The 19,327-nt window shown below is 36.7% G+C and overlaps 1 protein-coding gene across 9 annotated transcripts in view; it reads left to right on the forward strand.

The window, feature by feature from the left end:
- Positions 1–1,430: 1,430 nt before the first annotated feature.
- PPP1R12A (protein phosphatase 1 regulatory subunit 12A) overlaps positions 1,431–19,327 on the forward strand; it is a 142,953-nt gene continuing 125,056 nt past the window's right edge. For 5 of the 9 annotated variants that reach the window (XR_009054579.1, XM_057740665.1, XM_057740663.1 and 2 more), the window contains exon 1: positions 1,431–1,925. Coding sequence is in view for 8 of the 9 variants with exons in the window: in XM_057740665.1 (XP_057596648.1) it covers positions 1,689–1,925 (237 nt within the window). In the remaining variant the exon portion in view is untranslated. The remainder of the gene's footprint in view (positions 1,926–19,327) is intronic. The other 4 variants (XM_057740664.1, XM_057740661.1, XM_057740662.1 and 1 more) reach the window with 1 other exon arrangement.

The following is a 19,327-nucleotide window of genomic DNA, read 5'->3' on the forward strand; positions in this document are numbered from 1 at the left end:
TGCTCTTACAGGCAGGTGGTTTCCTAATCACATTTTACTCATTTTTTATTTATCAATATAAGCTACAATGTAGTCTACTGGAGAATAAGAGAGGCTTAATTGTTCACTGCTGTATCTCCAGCATTTAGAAGAATGACTAACCCTGTACAGGTGCAGAATATTTGCTGAAGAAATCCTAATCCTGCTGCTGAGAAAAATTAGGTAAATCAATTAGTTCTTTGGGGACTCAGTCCAGACGATCCCTCAAGTTCCATTCAATGCTAACCTTTTATGACTTTTCTTATTTTGGTTCTAATTGCTCTAGAAAACAGTGGATGAAAACACTGTATTGTTTAGAAAAAATATCAGTTGGTGGAGATTACAAACAGATGGCTCAAAAGACATTAGTAATTGTTACAAATCACGTGTGTGCGTGTGTGGTGTCATACATGACAAAGTTGAAAAGGCTTTTTTATCATTATGATAAATTGTAAAGTATTTTGAAAGCGTGACCTCAAAAGGTGGTTTAAATATGTCGTTATCGTCATTGTATCGCCAGTGCCTACAACAGCGAGTGGCCCATATTCAATAAATACCGGTTAAATCAATTGCGTAATATTAACATTTCTTTTGAACTCTAGAAGCAGCTGGATCTCTACCCATCCTTAGAAAGCGGTGGTGCAGGAACCAGAAATCCCTTAAAAGGTCAGGACCAGTAACAAGGCTGAGCTAAACTCAGGAGTCGTAGCACACAGGATTAAAGCACTGAAGGAAGGGAAAGAGGACCCAAAACACGCATGACAGAAATCAAAACAACAACAACACCACACACACACACACAACAAAGCAAGAAAAATAAGCATAAGAGGAAAGACGTTTCTACAGTCGAGGCTGGCAGAAAGCCACTGCCACTACCGCAGGTCAACCCTCGTCACCCGGCCGTCACCTTGGGCTGAGATCTGCGGCAACTATCACCAAAGCCCTCTGCTGCACACACAGACCCCGCTTTTAAAAGGTTCTTATCAAGTTCGTCTGAGTTCCTTAGAAGGGGAAATCACTAGTGCTTAATTCACGCTCTATCTATCCTCCATTCCATTCAAATAACGCAGCCAATAGAAAAACCCTCCGCCCTGAGCAAACGACTCGGCAGGGCCGAGACAGCCCTGGAGGCAGGTCTGTCCCGAAGAGCCGCCGTACAAGCGCGACTGTTGGCCTCCGGAACTCCAGAAGCACCTCGGCGGGGCAGGACAACCTTCCTTCCCTGTCTCCGCCCTTCCAGGTTGGTCCCAGCCCCCTCAGCCCGGGCGGCCTGGACCACACCCGTTTCCCTCCGGTGGCCTGGCCACCCCCGCCGCAGTTCGCGGCCGCGCTCTTCCTGGGGCGGGCGCAGGCCCAGGGCGCATGCGCACTGGCCGAAGGGCGCCTCCCTGCCCGGATCTCGCGAAGTTACGTTAGATTGGCTGCCGGTGACGGGTGGCCGAGCCGGGGGCGGGAGGGCTTCTGAGGTAGGAAGGGAGGTCCGTTCGGCCGGGCGCGCCGCCCCAGTGCTCTGTGGGATACTGGAAGTCTCGAGCGTCTCCTCCCGGTTCCCAGCCCTCCTCTGGCCCGCACTCATAGAAACAGTCACACACCCCCTGCCTCCCCTCTCTTCCCTCTCCGCCTCCCCCTTCCCCCCCTCGCGATAAGAAGACCCGGCGGCAGGAGAGGGGATGAAGATGGCGGACGCGAAGCAGAAGCGGAACGAGCAGCTGAAGCGCTGGATCGGCTCCGAGACGGACCTGGAGCCTCCCGTGGTGAAGCGCCAGAAGACCAAGGTGAAGTTCGATGATGGCGCCGTCTTCCTGGCTGCTTGCTCCAGCGGCGACACGGACGAGGTCCTCAAGCTGCTGCACCGCGGCGCCGACATCAATTACGCCAATGTGGACGGACTCACTGCCCTGCACCAGGTCTGTGCGCCCCGCCGCCGCTCTCCTGACCCGGCGGGTCCTCGTCGGCCTCCCGCCTGGGCCTCCCCTCCGCTCTCGGTCTCCTGAGGCTGGGGGCGGCGGGAGACTCCCTGCCGCGGGGTGAGGGGGCGGCTTCCCGCGAAGGAGGGAGGGAGGGAGAGAGCCGGTAGAGGGAGGGCCCTAGGCTCGAGGCCCCCCTTCAGACCAGCTGGTGGTGGAGTAAGGGAGCCGGGCGATTTCCGGGGCAGAGGGGGAAAGGGACTGTGGTCAGCTCGGGGCCCCAGGGCCACTTGTGGACGGGTGTCCGGGATTTGGGGTAGAGATGGGGAAGGGGGTAGTGGGGTTGTGCCTGGGCCCCCGACGTCAGTGATAGACTCGGAGGACGGGGGATGCTGAAGAAAACGGCGAACCAGAAGCACTAAGGACACTCGGGTGGAGGGACGTCTTTGGCTGGTTAGGTGGGCATTGGGTTTATTGTAGTTTTTAGGACTTGATTACAAATGAGGATGATAATAATAGTTATCAAGAGCCCTAAGCTGAGTGCCCTGAGCGGACGGTTTCCTGTTTTCTCCTTTATTACTCTTGGTCGCTGGGGAGGGGGAAACGGGGTGTAATTAGCTGTTCTGCACCGGCTGAAAGGGAGAGGATGAAAGTGGGTAGCGTAGGGAAGCGTTCTAAAGGGCTTGCCCACCGCCGGACCGGAACGTAGGAGAGAGTCTCTGACTCGGAGTAGTTTGCCGCAGTGTCAAAGATCCTTTGGCCCCAGGTCCTGGGGTGTGCATTGGGGTTACAAAGAGAAGAATAAATACGAGGCACTCTTTTTCAAAGCCGGTTACTAAGCTCTGATTTTTTTTTTTTTTTTTGGAGGGGGTGGGAAAAAAGAAAGCTGGTCACAGACTTTTCTCAAAATGGATGCTTTGTGCATGTTAAAGTTTTATAGTAGTCTGATTGGGATCTCTCAATGTTAGCCAAATAAGGAGAAACTATTGGCAATCCAGAGATAATGTTGCTTTGCCTTTAACAGGCCAAAAGCAACACAACCACGTAGATTTCTGCATAAAAAGCAATTTTTCAGTGATGGTAATAGGTGTCAAAACATAAACTCTTTACATTTCCTTAGTAGGCAACTTGGAATTACTAGAAAACAACTTTACAGCAATAGCTTGCCCTTACAATGAAAAGACTTGTAAACTAATTCAAAGTTGCCTTGGTTATATGTGGAAGATCGTAGCTTTATTTTGATTAATACTGTAACAAAAACTTGTCTGGGAGTTTGAAACTTATGGCTTTGTATTTCATGCATGTTACTTTGCTGCCTTTTTAAAAGAGGTGTGTGGTGGCATTTTTCCTTTTACTGCTTCCTGTTTAGTGAATGATGACCGTTTTAAGTTTTATTTAATTGAATTTTCATATCAAACTTGGCTTATAGCCTTTGTTTACAAAGTTGACTGGATGAACTATAATGACTGACAAATTGCAGGACAAAGCTGGAGTTTAGCATGTGGCACCCACTAAAAATATAGCATGGTCTTTAGCTCTTTATCTGTTCCATTAATTTACAGTCTCTAATGTATAACAAACTTTTTTTTGGCTGGGGTTTATTTTAAGCTGTAGAATAACTCTAGATTCTAAAAGCATGGTGTTGAAAGAAACTTTTGGCGTTAGAAATGATAATGTAATTATGTAAAATGAATCTTTTCAAACTTCCTTCAAGTGTAATTTATATGGTTTAGTATGGAATTGATTCAGAAAGATTACTGTATGCTTGAGGTCAGGGTACAGTAGGATAATGGTTTATATCAGTATGTTTTATTAAAGTTTTCATATAAAAATGTAAAGTCGTTACTGTAGTTGAGGAACCCAATTATATTGGCTTGGAAGAGGAAAATTTCTAATACTTATATTATTATTGGCTTAGGTAGAAAGAGAAAATACATCTAACAGGCTCCTTAGAGTTTTTTTTCTCCCCTAAAATTGGACATGTTTCAAGAATTATCAGACTTAGTGTCTTCCTGATTAACCGAATTCATTGGTTAGTTTGGTATTATTTCGGTGTTATCTTTATTAGATATTTTGTTTTAGCTGACAGACACTTAAGCAGAAATTTCCAAGTTTATGCATAATCATTTGCATAATGTCTTTCTGTAATTTATTTGTACATTCCTTAACTCAGTGAAGCCAAAGCGTTAAAATTTTATTATGTTTTCTCCACCCTCATTTCTCATTTATTAACTCTTGTACTTTTTTGCCATTGTGACAGAACACAGAGTTTGTTTTGGGCAAATTCAGAGCAACAGATGGTGAAAGGTGATAAATAAAACTTTTTAAAAAAAAGAATCACAAAAAATTTTAACCTTAAAAATCTCTTGAATACTAATTGCTTTAAATACTTAAATTGTAAAACCTAAACTTGACCCATTGATTTGTTTAATAGCCCTTGAATAATTTTTTTTTAACCTCCTAAAACCTCATAGAATTGCCAGAGTGTTTTTACCAGATTAATTATTGGTTAGTCTTTTGGAATATTCATTTACATTTTTGGTTTTGATCAAGTGTCTTAAATTTCACTGTCAGCAGAAAAGTTTTACAAACTTTACAACCCACAAATACACTTCTTCATCTAATATTTTACTTCCATTTTAATATAAACAGCCTATATTAAAAAGTTTCTTTAGTTGAATGTTCTTTCTCAGAAGTTACAAAAGAGAGTTTTAATCTTTTTTTTGGTATAAAAAGAGGTCTTTCATATAGGAGAAAAAAACAGTGTTTCTAGTCAAATTTCCTATCTTGGTCTCTAGAATAGCCTCCCTTCCCCTAACCCCCTTCAGTAACTAGAAAACAATACTGAAGTTATGATATAAATATCTGATTTTCTAGAACTGAGATCTAGAGTAGATTTTCATTGTCATTAGTGGACAGTAATCAGCTCTGATTTAAGAGCTACCTGGTAGACTTTTAATACTATATCATCTGTATCTACATTTTAGTATATTTTATAAAGATTTTAGGAGAGTAATAATAGTTTTTTGTAGAATGCTTTATTGCTGATTCTTACTGGTAACGGGTGTTCATAAAATACAGGACTGAGATTTCTTCCAACAGTTGTGAGTTTAGCTTTTTTGATTTTACCTTAAAATCTTATCTGCTTCCTCTGTGCCAGTGACTTCCAAGTCAGTTTCCAGTTCTCACATTGCTACAGAGCTCCAATCCTTCATTTCCATTTTTCTACTGATGATGAAGTGTTGATTTAAAGTAAAATATTATTCAATATATTGTGATTTTATATTTAAAAATATATCTTCAAGTAGTGATATAGTAAATAGAGGTCTACCCCCTTTGCCATAGAATAGCAGCTATTTATTTACATTAGTATCAGGAATTTAAATTCAACCTGAAATGAAACTGTTTCTTTCTTCATCAAGCTTATTCTTCTCCTTGATGCCTCTGTTTCTAATAATGTCATTAATCTCTAGATTAAGCTTTAAACATTTTAATTATTGTTTACTCATCCCTTGTCTACATATAGACAATTGTATCAGTTCTTTTTCTTGCCACTCTTATTATCAATCTAGGTCATATCTTTATTATTTTTATCCCTAGAGTACAGTTAATAGCCTAATTCCTTTCGCTGCCTCTTTCCCTGGTCCAATCCAACATTCGTACTGCTATCACATTAATCTTTTAACAATATCATTTCGATTATGTTACTCCTCTCCATAAATTCAGATTTAAAGTGTTTCACCATTTAGCTTATACCTGATATACCTCCATTGTGTTATATCCTGTGCTCTTTTTACTTCCATGCCTTGCTTTTTCCATCACTTTTCCCTCCTTTTTGCCAGTCAAAATCCTGGTCATTCTTCAGGGTTCAACCCAGTTAACCATCCAGAAAAGATCTTTCTGTCCTTTGAATTTGTACAGTATTATGTCACTGGAGAGACTGTCTCCTCTGGGATGCTCATTTTACCTTATATTTTGCCTCCTTGCTGCTGTCAAAAAGCTTCTGAGTAGTGCATATTTTTAAGTTTGTCTTTCCTGGCCTCCCGTAAGGACCCAATCTTCCACATTTTTGTATTTCCAGAGCCTAGCACATAGTAGGTGCTCACTGAAGACTTATTGAATTTTATCTTTCACCTTGTATCATAGATAGGAAGTTTTATAGTTATTTGTGTGTTGTAAGATAAATCATTAAAACATTCACACCCAGATGCTTAGAGTATATAGTTCTTGCATATAGAACTTCTTGTGGCTCTTCTATGCAGATATTTTTAATATCTTGAGATTTAAAAAAAAATGTAATATTAACCTCCTTCCTATTAAAAAAATCCTAAACCAGTTTAACTGTTGATTAAGATATAGAAAAATATTCACTTGAGTCATCAATTAATTTGCTACCTTCTTTATAAAGGTAGGTCTGAATTAGGTCCTATAGGGGAATACAAAGTAGAATTAAATCCATGTTCTATGCTATTATAATTTTAAAATAAAGTTTTCCTTCTGCTTTTCAATCAGGCAGACTTGCAGATAAGTTTAATATTACATCCCTTTGCTCTTAAAATACAAATTTTATCTACTTCTAAGGGAGCCATTTGAAGCTTCTTTGAGAAATATGTGACTCCCCTCTTGTCAGTAAAAGGAATACTTTTGTGCAGTCTTTTCTTAAGTGCTTAATCTTCTCAGCCAAGCCATTTTCACTGAATCATAATCTGAAATGTAACTCTTAAAAACTGTTCTAATGGGGCTACTCAAAATGTTTTCCAACCAAAAGGAAAGGAGACTGGAAGTAGCTGATATTGAGTCTCTTGTTAGAGAATAGTGTAATTGCTATATATGAGAAATGTCTTTAAAACTAAATATAGAGTTTATGATGGTTTATTTCTTTTTGTGTGTGTGTGGAGGATATTAAGATCTTGGAAGAACTTGTTGGATCCCTTACATATAATATTAAAATCTGTATTTAAAAAATGTACAGTATATTTTCTCTACATAATTTTATTTGAATGGCTGATGACTCTTCAGACTTTTTATTGAAATCATCCTAACCATTAAAAAAGAAAACAAAACAAAAACAAACAAACAAAAAAACCTAAACAAAACTTCTGACCCCAAACTGGCCCCTCACTTCCTGCAAATAAATGGACAACCCTAGCCATATATGGGGTATGCTAATAGGGCACCAGTGCCCACAGTACTGCTGTTATAGTGTCTTCTCTGCAGTTGATGTCTTTGTGCTTCCTGGCAAGAGTTTTGTGGTCTGACTTTGAGGTGTCACAACCAAGACCATCTTTCATGTGCTTTAGCTACAAAGTGATTGCAAGCTGTGACAGAGCATTTTCTTGTATAGCTAGGTAGAAACATTAGATGGAGTAGAGGGAAATGTTTTTTCATTATCCGTTATCATTTTACAGTACTGTTCACATAAGAGATCATACTGTCTAGTTAGATAATTTTAAAAATATAACTATTTAGAAACCTTTGGAGGGAGGTGAAATATAGAACATTGTTTTGTTACTGCTATAAGGTGTTACTTCTTGACACTTTCCAAAGTTGCTATTTTCTTTGCCTTTCTGTCTGCCAAAAATTGCGATTTTCACCGCATTTTTCTTTTGAAAGTTTGTGGGGTTCCACCGTCATGTTGGCAAATGGATTGGCAGTTTGGTATATCTCTTTGAAAGGTCGAAGACCTCCAACAGTCATTTTTGAGTTTCTTCTAAATAGGGGTTGGATATGTGGTAGTCATGATTTATCCCAGTGTTATATTGAGGAGGGGAATTGGCTGGTGAACATTCGCTGAGGATCTGTTACATGTGAAACGTTATGTTGGATAGTTTTATAACCAGTATCTTATTTAATTCTCAGAACGTCCTTTTTCTCTTGTTCAAGGTTACCAAGATAATAAATGGCAGAGGTTGGTTCTGACACAGGTTTATGTGATTCCAGAGCCCAAACTTAACATATGCTACATGTCTTTTAAGTCTGAAGAAGAAGGTATTCTTAAATCTTCCAGTCATTATGGTTGATGATTAATAGTTGGAAGTTTTTCCATGTTAAGCAGCAGAGAATCAAATGAAACACATATACATAGATATAATTTTTTTCATCATCTACTGTTGTTTTAACTAATCAAAACTTTTAAGAGCTTTCTGTGGTAGTTGTAATGCAGTAATACTATATTTAAATTAATCTCAAAATCTGTCCTAAAGTTTAGGAACTGCCAAGATTGTTTTTGACTGACCATTATGTGCATAATAGTTGATGAAGTGCTTTGGGAAGTTACAAAGGAAGTTACAACAGCAACAGAACTCTTTTTTTTTTTTTTTTTTAAAGGACAGAGTTTACTTAATCTTTAAACATCTTCATTTTTCTTTATGCTAATAACAATTTATATTAATGCTTCGGGCATTTTTATACACTCATTTATAGTAAATGCTTTTTACATACACACACTTAACTTTTTCAATGAAAAGATATGTTATAGGTAAACTCACATCAGTGATAGTGAAAAAAAGATAGGCAGGCAAGCAAGCGAGCTCTGAGCTCCGGCTTGTCACCACCATTTAGCTTAATCTTCTGAAATTTACTTTCTGTGCAGTGATTATTGGTATTTATAATTAGGATTTGAGATATTACATGAAATGCTAATAAAGTTATCCGAATTAACTTCTGAATTAGTAAAACAAAGTTTTAAATATTTATCATATTTGATTTTAATTGGAAGCCTTTTGTTAGTAGGAATATCCAAGTCATAAGAATATTCCATTCCTTAAATCATTTTGCAAAATTTAGCCAAATTATATTTCAGGCCTTACCTTGGAAAGGTCAGTAGAATTTTTTTTTCTTATTGGTAGTAAGTGAGAGAACCATTTGAAAATGTGATTTACTTGTTGCCTATCAAGTCACTGGTTCCCAAAGTTTTACATTTCATGGACTAATGAAATCTTTTTTGTTTCTTTGTTTTTTAATTTTGATGACTAAAAGAGGAGAACCTAATTTTTATGTTGTCATGTTAGGGCATTAAAAAACAAACAACTTGATCATCTTCTACCATCATCATTTCATAAAAGAAAGAATATTTTAACAACAAGAAAAGGATATAGTATTCAAATAAAGGACAGTGGGGACTCATATCAGTCTGTAAGATTATTGTTGTATTGACAACAGATGTTCTTGATGCTCTTTCATGTGGTAGGGTAGCTAAGGGTGAGCAGATTTCAAGACTATTCCCTGTATTCTCCATTTGGTAGGATATGAGAGAGTGGAGGTGGTGGCAGACCATATCAGGATACAAGTGCCTTGTCCCTGATTACTCAGTAAGAAGCAGAAAAAGAATTTACCTGAAGAGATTCAGGAGATTGGTGAAAGCTTTCTTTAGGAACCACTGGTTTCATATTTTTATTTCCATAAGCCTCTGCATATGTAATCTTTCTCTGGAATGTATTTCCCAGCTTATTTATATTAAGGCACAGCTCAAAGCATTAAGTGTGGACTTGCTTGACCACTGGGGCACACAGTAATTCTTTCACTTACTGTTTAAACCCTAAGTTTGGCAGTTACACACTACCTGCTATTGTTAGTGTATCTTATCTCTAGACAGAACAGTGAATTCCTTCAAGTGGGGACTTTGATTCTCTTTTCTTTAAATCCCCTTTGGTATCTTCATTTTATTTTAGCAGGTGCACAATAAATGTTTGTTGATTTTTAAAAAATGAACACAGTGTAGACTAATCTTGTGAAGAGCAGAGTTCATAGAGAACAAAATGATGACAGTTTGTGTGGGTAAATATAACAGCTAAGAAACGTTAAAATGTTCTAATAAAAAAGTGCATACTGATAATTTACTTTATAATAATTATAATGTAAAGATAACCATTATTACAGTAAAAATTTAGCAGGATCTTAGATTTTTTTTGAAGTGTAATGTGTTCCTGATTACCAGTGCAAGTAGAATTTTGCTCAGTTCGTGTAACATAACTTTAAAAATGAGTTTCTTTAAACAAATCATTGAGTGTTGACTTAGGAAAGGAATCCCTAGCATACTGTTGTTAGAAGCTAATTCATATTTTCTAATGATTTTAATCACACTTATTTCCTAAATAACACTTTCACTATGGATCCCTGTATGTCAGTATTTTTCTGACCTTATTAGTATTTTGGTTGTTTATTTTTTCATTGCTGTGCTGACAAACCATAAAAAGACAAAGTTGAGCTATATGTTACTGCCCTAAGTGTGCTTGTTTGACTTGAATGCTCTTTCATGGGTGGAGACATTCCACATTGTCATGTGTTATATAGGCATTTCTGAAATGACATTCAGTAGAAACCATGGAAAGAAATGAAGGCATTCCTCAGCTGTCACCTTTTTAGTAATCTATTTAAATGCATTATGTGCATTGAATGAGATATTCCACAGGGAGAGCTTCACTGACTAAAAAGCGTTACTTTAACTTGATGATTAATTCATATAAGCTGAAAATACATGTTTTACATATTTAGTGTTTCCTAATCCCCCCCAAAAAAAATCATAATGTTGTAGAAAGTTTGTATCATTTTCTTGAATACTTGAATAGTACAAAGGAGAAGATTTGTGAATTGATACTCTGTTGGAAGTTAACCACATGGGAAAGTATATTTTCCTGAATTAACTGTTAAAACACATACACAAATCAATTACATTTGCTTTGTAGTAAACTAAAGTGTATACATTTTATTAGCCTTCAAAATTAGTTTAGATGGTTCTAAACTTAATCCAATAATTCTGTTTTTGCTTGGAACATTTCTGGAACTTCTCTGTTGGAACTTCAGCTTCAGAAGGTTCTTTTCAATATCCTCTGTGTTGAGTTGAGTTTGTGTTTTGTTCTCCTTCTTTCAGGAGAGTTTGTAAATTTTGAAAATGAGACGTGTCTGATGAATAAAATAGATCATGGGTAATCATGGTTAATAAATGCTGTCAGTGATTAAATGATGTTTTCTAAAAAGCTTATTCTTAAGTGGAACATGATCATAAAGAGTCCATCTTGGATTTTAGTCAACTCTTTTATATTGTTTGGATTTGAGTGTGCTTCAAAATTTCTTTAAGATTAACTTAGTGTACTCTTCATTTGTGTTCTAAATTTTGCATGAAACAAGTCAATAGCTTATATAGCTTGTGAATTGAACCATGATCTTTTTTTGTGAATGTTTGTGTTTTCCACAAAAGATTTTGATGCTGCTGTTGCCAGATCATGACATGGTATTTTATTAAGAGCTATTGTTGATATTTCTCCAGAGAAGATATACAGGTGGCCAACAAACACATGTAAAGATGCTCAACATCACTAATCATTCAAGAAATGCAGGTCAGAGCCACAATGAGGTATCACCTCACACTGGTCAGAATGGCCATCATCCAAAAATCTAGAAACAATAAATGTTGGAGACGGTGTGGAGAAAAGGGAACTCTCCTGCACTGTTGGGAATGTAAGTTAATACAGCCACTATGGAAAACAATTTGGAGGTTCCTTAAAAAACTAAAACTAGAACTACCATATGATCCAGTAATCCCACGACTGGGCATATACCCAGAGAAAACCATAATCCAAAAAGAAACATGTATCATAATGTTCATTGCAGCACTATTTACAATAGCCAGGACATGGAAGCAACCTAAATGCCCATCAACAGATGAATGGATAAATAAGATGTGGCACATATATACAATGGAATATTACTCAGCCATTAAAAAAAAATGAAATGGAGCTATATGTCATGAGGTGGATAGACCTAGAGACTGTCATACAGAGTGAAGTAATCCAGAAAGAGAAAAACAAATACCGTATGCTAACTCAAATATACAGAATCTAAAAAAATGGTACTGATGAACCCAGTGACAGGGCAAGAATAAGGATGCAGATGCAGAGAATGGACTGGAGGACATGGGGTTGGGCAGCGGGGTGCGAAGGGGAAGCTGGGACGAAGTGAGAGAGTAGCATAGACATATATACACTACGAACTGTAAAATAGATAGCTAGTGGGAAGTTGCTGTATAACAAAGGAAGATCAACTCCATGATGGGTGATGCCTTAGAGGGCCAGGACAGGGAGGGTGGGAGGGAGTCGGGGGAGGGAGGGGATATGGGGATATATGTATAAATAGAGCTGGGGGAAAAAAAATCATATTTGTTTTAAAAATCAAAAAAAAAGAGCTATTGTTTTTCTCAAAGATATGTTAATTTGTACAGTTTTTCTTAAAAGATTAGAACAGATGACATGTTCAACAGTTTATATCCTTTCCAAGTACATGGAATGATCTGCATAAAAATGTTCCCTAATATTCAGGTTTTTTCTCTTTCAAAATGTCTATTGCTATTTAACTTTTTCAGCCATCTTCTTTTTTTAAGTTTCTGATTTTCGCAATGTGGTATGCATGAAAATGCCTCAAGTAATTATTAAGACTTCAGTGCCTTCTACTCTTGCTTTTTGTCTTTGCCATCTCCTTTTTATTTTAAACATGGCTTACTTTCAGGTTTGTTTATTATTTTGTATGTATTTTATCCCAAACAGAATTTGAAGAATAATTATTTAAGTAATTAAAGCATCATAGAAAAACATAAAAAAAGAAAATAAATGCTATTCAAATTATCAGGTATGGAGCTAGCTAGCCCCATTTAAAACTTAGTAGACTCCTTTATCCATCTCTATCCAATATGTAATTTTCTAAAAATGAGGTTTATTTAATTTTCTGGTTTATAACCTGCCTTCTAAATTATACATCTTTAGAAATATTTCTAGGTTAATGAATATTGGGTCCACTGTGTGAGTTTGTGTGTACATGTGTGAGTACATGTGTATATCCTAGTTTATTTTCCCAGTTGTCTGATGATGAACATTTAATATATTTTCAATTTCTCATGATTGGCGGATATTATACTATGTATATCTTTGCTTTCTTGTGACATTGTATTATTGGGATTGTTTCCTAAGAGATTTCACCTGCAGTTTTGTATGTTTTGCCCAAGATAACATGCTGTTTTAATGCTTGTTTATGCAAAAAATATTTTCAGTAAAGTTTTTAGTGTGTTTAATATAGAAGACTAACCTTGAAAGTACTTCGACTGACATACATGTTACATTCATAACGTGGTGATGTCATCTTCCTTCTCTGAGGCACCCATAGGAAAATCTGTGTTATTACTTTATTACTCTGTGTTAATAAAATTTATGCATGTTGTTTGAAATATTAAACAGTATTTGTATTTACAGATAAATGATGGTATTATTCATTTAAATTAGTGATTAACTCATTGATAAACAAATATGTAAATCATTATTTATCATATGCCTGGCATAAGGTCCCTGTCTGCACATACTGTGTAGTCTAGAGGAAGTGGCATTGTGTTAGAATAGACGTCTAGGGTGAGATGAAATTTTTTTACTAAGAGGACTGAACCCAGAATGTCAGGAAAGACATCCCTGAGAAAGCTATGTTTAAGTTATAGGGAACTTAACAGATGTCTTGAGTCTTTCATGACTCTATTCCGTCCTTGTTTGTCTTCTGAATTCTCCTGTTCAGTTTCTTTTTCTGATCTATTTCTTCCTTTTTTTCTTAAAGAAGAATGTTCCAAAGTTCTTTATGAATCTCTGTTTTTTCTTTTCCATATCATTCATTCTTATAGTTTCAACTGTTCTCTTTTTATATGATCTGTTCTTTTAATAAATCTACATCTTATTTTTGACATCATCAGTCTTCCATTTACTAAACTACAATCTCAGGGTCTTCTTGTGTTTACTCCTTCCACTTCCATTATACAGTCAATATCTCCTATCATGCACGCCTATAAAAGAAATACTCCCAAACCCATACTACCTTTTTATATATTCATTTAACAGAATTAAAGACCTACTCTGTGTCATACACTATTAAGTACTGCGAGGATATACTTTTAAACGAAAGAGAGATATCAGCACTACCTTCATGGAGTTTAGAATGAAGTGAAATAGCTATCAGGAACATGCAAATCAAAACCATAATGAGATACCACTTTACACCTAATAGAATGGCTATAATAAAAACACCAGATAATAACAAGTATTGACTAGAGTATGAGGAAATTACATCCCTCATACACTGCTGGTGATAATGTAAAATGGTGCAGCCATTTTCAGCCACTTTCAGAATAGTCTGGCAGTTCCTCAAAAGGTTAAACATAGAGTTGCCATGTAACCTAGCAGTTCTATGCCTAGGTATATACTCAAGGGAATTGAAAACATGTGCCCACACAAAAATGTGTATGTTAATGTTTACAGCAGCATTCTTGTAATAATGCCAAAAAGTGGGAACAACACAAAATGTCTATCAGCTGATAAATAGATAAAATGGTATTATTTGTTACTGAAATCAGTGGAATCTTATTTGGCAATAAAAAGAAATGAAGTACTGATACTTGGTACAACATAGATGAATCTTAAAGACATTATGCTACTTGAAAGACACCAGTCACAGGGACTTCCCTGGTGGTGCAGTGGTTAAGAATCTGCCTGCCAATGCAGGGGACACGTGTTCAATCCCTGGGCCAGGAAGATCCCACATGCCGTGGAGCAACTGAGCCCACGAACCACAACTACTGAACCCATGCACCTAGAGCCCGTGCTTTGCAACAAGAGAAGCCACCGCACTGAGAAGCCCAAGCACCACAATGAAGAGTAGCCCCCGCTCTGCGCGCAGCAACGAAGACCCAACGCAGCCAAAATATAAAAAATTAAAAAATAATAATAAAAATTTTAAAAAGGAAAAAAGAAAGACACCAGTCACAAAAGACCACATATTGTAGGATTCTGTTTATATCAAATGTTCAGAGTAGGTAAATCTATAGAGACAGAAGATAGATTAATAGTTGCCAAAGGCTGGAGGTATTGAGGGGAAATTGGAGAGTGATTGCTAATGGGTATAGCATTTCTTTTTAGGGTGATAAAAATGTTCTAAAATTAATTGTGGTGATGGCTGCACAACTCTGAATATACCAAAACCTTTTGATTATACACTTGGAATGGGTTAATATATAATGTGTGAATTAATTTACAATAAGCTGTTATATTTTTAGAGAACGAATTACTTATGTATTTATCAGTGTTCACCACTAAAAATTGAGGCACTGGCAGAGGCTGTAATTCGTTTCTAACAGTTCCCCAACCCCAGCCTGGGCTTGGTATTCATCACTGTAGTTACGATAACAAAGAAGACAGCCAGTCATTGTCCCTGCTCTAACACAGTTTGCAGTGTATTAGGGTATATAGATAAATATAAGGCAATTATACATTTATGTCAGTTATGTGTAATGATATGTAATGGTTGTAATACAAGTGGTGTGGAAGTTGATGAAGGCACATGTCACCTCTATTTGGGGAGGGGGAAAGCTCCCTAGAGAAAGTTATTGTGATGCTGAGTGATGAGCAGAAGTTAGCCAAAGTTGTAAGGGAAGGGAGGATATAGGAAACTATTTCAGATAGAGGGAAAAGTATGTGCAAAGAGCTGGGGATGTATAGAAGTGTTGAAGGATTTTAATCAGGTTAAATGAGACAATCAAATTTTCTCTTTAAGAAAAATCACTTTGGCTGCAGCATGGAGAATGCAACAGAAAAGAGGACAAGACTGGAGGCAGGAAGACTGGTTCAGGAACTTGAGTAGTCTAAGAGAGATGAACTAGCCTAGTGGTGGTGGAGTTGGAAAATAGTAGATGAACTCATATTTAAGAAATAGAATTGGTAGAAATTGGAGGTGGTTTGACATGAGGAATTAGAAGCAAAGATGTGAGTGCACCTGGTTTCCAGTTTGGACAGCTAGGTAAATGGAGTGCTTTTCACAGGATGTATTCATTCAGTAAATACTTTGTGCTTACTGTATAGGTCAGGAGCAGAGTATATTTGAATGCTATTGGGGGAGACAGGTGGTAAACAAGAAATTACAACCAAGTGTGAAATGTATGTTGAAGGATATATAGGATATTGAGAGGTGGCCTACTTACAAATAATATATATAAAAATCTTGTTTGGAGGATTTTTTTTGTCTTGGAGTTAGCCTATTTTCTTAGGTCTTTTTGAACACCAAATAGAAAAGAAGGCTGCAGGAGAAATACGAGGCTATAGGAAAACCACAGGATAAGGATTCATGGTTAGACTTTTTAGGGTTTTGGTGAACTAGCCAAAAATATATGGGAAGTTTTGTGTTTATTTTTCCGTGCTTTTCATGTCTGAAGAATTAATTAGGAACTTTTAAGTAAGGTCAAATTGATTTTTATGATATTGTGGGGGAGGGTAGAGTGTGTGTTTTTAGGGATATGGGGTATGGGGAAGGCTAGAGCACAGAACTGTTGGAGAGCAGTAAAGGAGTGGTGGTAGTAACAATCTAAAAGTCTTTTATTGCCTGAAATAACGCTCTTTGAAAATAAGGTCATAGGTTAAAATGAGAAGTAAGAATACATTTTCTCAGAGCATGTTGGATTTTGCCAAGAATTGCATAGTTAAAGAACTCATTTAACAATCTCTGGGAATTCCCTGGTGCTTCAGTGGTTAGGACTCTGGTCTTCCATAGTGGTGGGCATGGGTTTGATCCCTGGTTGGCAGAGTAAGATCCTGCAAGCCATGCAGCGTGGCCAAAGGAAAAAAAAACACAATCTAACTTTTCTTGGCTTCTAAATTTAATAAATTGTGTTTTCAGGGAAAATAAAGATAAAATATTAGTTTTAGCTAAGAGGCTTATATATTTACATATTTTTAATTTTTTGCTCAAAATATTAGTAGAGTTGCTTTGAGTATTTGTGACTTTTTTGCATATTTTAATGTTTTTTTAAAGTTGCACAGTTAATGAGAAAAGTAGCAGTTCTACAAAAAGCTTGTGTGGGTTATTTTGACCTTGAGCAAGCATCATTGGGTTTGTTTTAGCTTAAATGAAATAGGAAACAGTTATTATAAATTAAACCTTAACTCAAAATTATCATGGCATTTTTTTCCTTTTTTTAACCTACGCTTGACATTTAAAGCCAGTCTTGTTGAGGGGGGTGAGGGGAGATTATGTATTTGTTTGTGTGAAATGGACTGATAATATATAAATTGTTCCCTTTTAAATTACACTTAAGTTTCAGAAAGTTAGTTGCAAGACAGTATGTTATGATGTGATTCCATTTGGGGGGAAACGTTGTTTGCATAGAAAAAAATCTGGGGAAATTACCCCAGCTATTAATGGTTGTAGATATTTTAGATTATGTCATCTTTGAATCTTTTACAACAAGCAGAAAAAGGTGATGAAGCTGAATCTGAACTGGAGAAAAATGACTACGTGGCCACTTCCAGTAATGTATTCAGGATTATATATAGAGACATTGACATAATGCATACTAGTTTGCTAGTCTTTGGCCACTCAAGGAAGCCGGTATTATTTATTTCTATGTTATTCCTGTCTTTTCTCTGAACCTTTTATTTCATAAGGAAAGACTGATTGTCATTATGATGGACACCTTGGGAGAGTTTTACAAGATAATGATTTAGGGGTTTAGATGGATGTATTTTGAAGCTTTTGGCAAGTAGACTACAGAGAAAACATAAGCATAATTTCCCAAAAAGCAGATAGTTTTGAGAAGTAAAGGGATTTTAAAAGATAAAAAAATAATTTTTATACAGTAAGCTCTTTTGCCTTGTTTTATATGAATATGATAAGTATTTAATGATGAATATCTGTTTTTAAGAATGAATTGAAAAAAAGGCCACAAATCTCTAAGAATAGAATCAGAAATGTTGAACCCCAGAGTTACATGAATTTTGCGAAAATATCAATAATTTTGAAGACAGTGAAAAGAAGGCTTATAAGAGTTGTGAAATGGAGAACTAGGAAGAAGGAAATAACTGATGACACAGCATTTAATTTACATGTACTTTTTGAAAAAATGGTCTTCTATTCTAACTGGCAGAATTCCTATGTCCATTATTAAGTGGGTAGTTTTAGAAGAGGTTATGTTGATCACTAGGTGCCAATTTAAGGTTTCTGAAAACAAGTTTTATGTTGACCTATCTTTACTTCCCTTTTTGACAAGGTTGGTAATAAGTTCAAGTGAGGGAAATGTTGCAAACCTAGTGTAGCTTGATTTTGTAGTACAGCACTTGGACGGGCTCTTGTTAGATCTTTGTGGTTAACATGACAAAAATCTGACATGAATGTTAGCAGGATTAAATGGATTAACCACTGGATGAACCACTATATACACATCAGCCTACTGATTAATTACTCAATGTCAACCCAGAGGGAAGACTAAAGTAGTGGTCCTTGTGTTCTTGACCCTTACTCAACATTTTAGTAGATAAAACTGTAGAAGCTGAGAGAGAACTCCAAAAAGCCTGAAATAGTAGATTTTAAACAATAAAATGAGAAGATAATGGATATTAATGTAAAATTCTGCATTAAAATATTGATGACCATAGGTTGGTAGAGAGCATCATTGACAAACATGAGAAAAAGGTTGCTTGAGAGTTTAAAAGCAAGCCCAGTGTCTGACAACAGTATAATCATTTTAAAATGTACTAATTCAGTGTAAAGCTAAATTAGTATTTAGTCTAGATTTTTTTTAAAAACCCGTCCTTTATACTGTGAGATCACATCTGCAGAACTGTATGTAGTTCTGCAGTTTGAGATTTGTCTACTGTTTCAGCAGATATTACCAATTACAGCCTTTTTTGATTACTCATTAGTGGAATGGCTTTATATAACAAAATTATTTCTACAGAGAAAAACCTATATTACCATCCTTTTTCTAGATTTGTTAATAAATTTATACATAATTACACACACACACTTGCAATTCTTCACATACCCTTAGACCCTTCATCAGCTCAACTATGTTCTTGTGAGCTCCTTGGGGAAAAAAAAAGGAACCAGTTTTCAAAGCCACATTCTTACCCATGGTATTAGGAGAGCCACTAGTAATAAATGGTAGAAGGACCTCTTGCACGTGTTAGTTAGGATTCTTTATTTCAAGTAAGAAAAGCCCATTAGAACTAGCCTAGTTAATTCACTGTAAGATTATAGAAATGTCTTATAGAATCTGGGCTTCTGGAATGAATTAGAGCCAGGATGTGTATACAGCCCAGGACGTCCTCTATCTAAGTTTCTCATCATTGTTTCTAAAAAATCCACTTCATTCTTTTTTACAGCAAACTAGCTTTCTTGCTTTCCCAGTTCAGAAGGCAAAATAATAGGCCATTAACAATTTCACAGTTTAAAAAAAAAAAACAATTTCACAGTTTATATCTGGTCTAGATATCCAGAGAGCTTGATCTCCTTCTGAGTTCTAATTCCAGATTCCCAGGAAAGGGACCAATTGATCCACCTTAGGTTATTCATATATAATCTGAGGTCATCGACAGTAGCTGGTGGGGCTGGGA

The sequence above is a fragment of the Hippopotamus amphibius genome, chromosome 7 (genome assembly GCF_030028045.1).
Source record: "Hippopotamus amphibius kiboko isolate mHipAmp2 chromosome 7, mHipAmp2.hap2, whole genome shotgun sequence".
Taxonomy (NCBI): Eukaryota; Metazoa; Chordata; class Mammalia; order Artiodactyla; family Hippopotamidae; genus Hippopotamus; species Hippopotamus amphibius.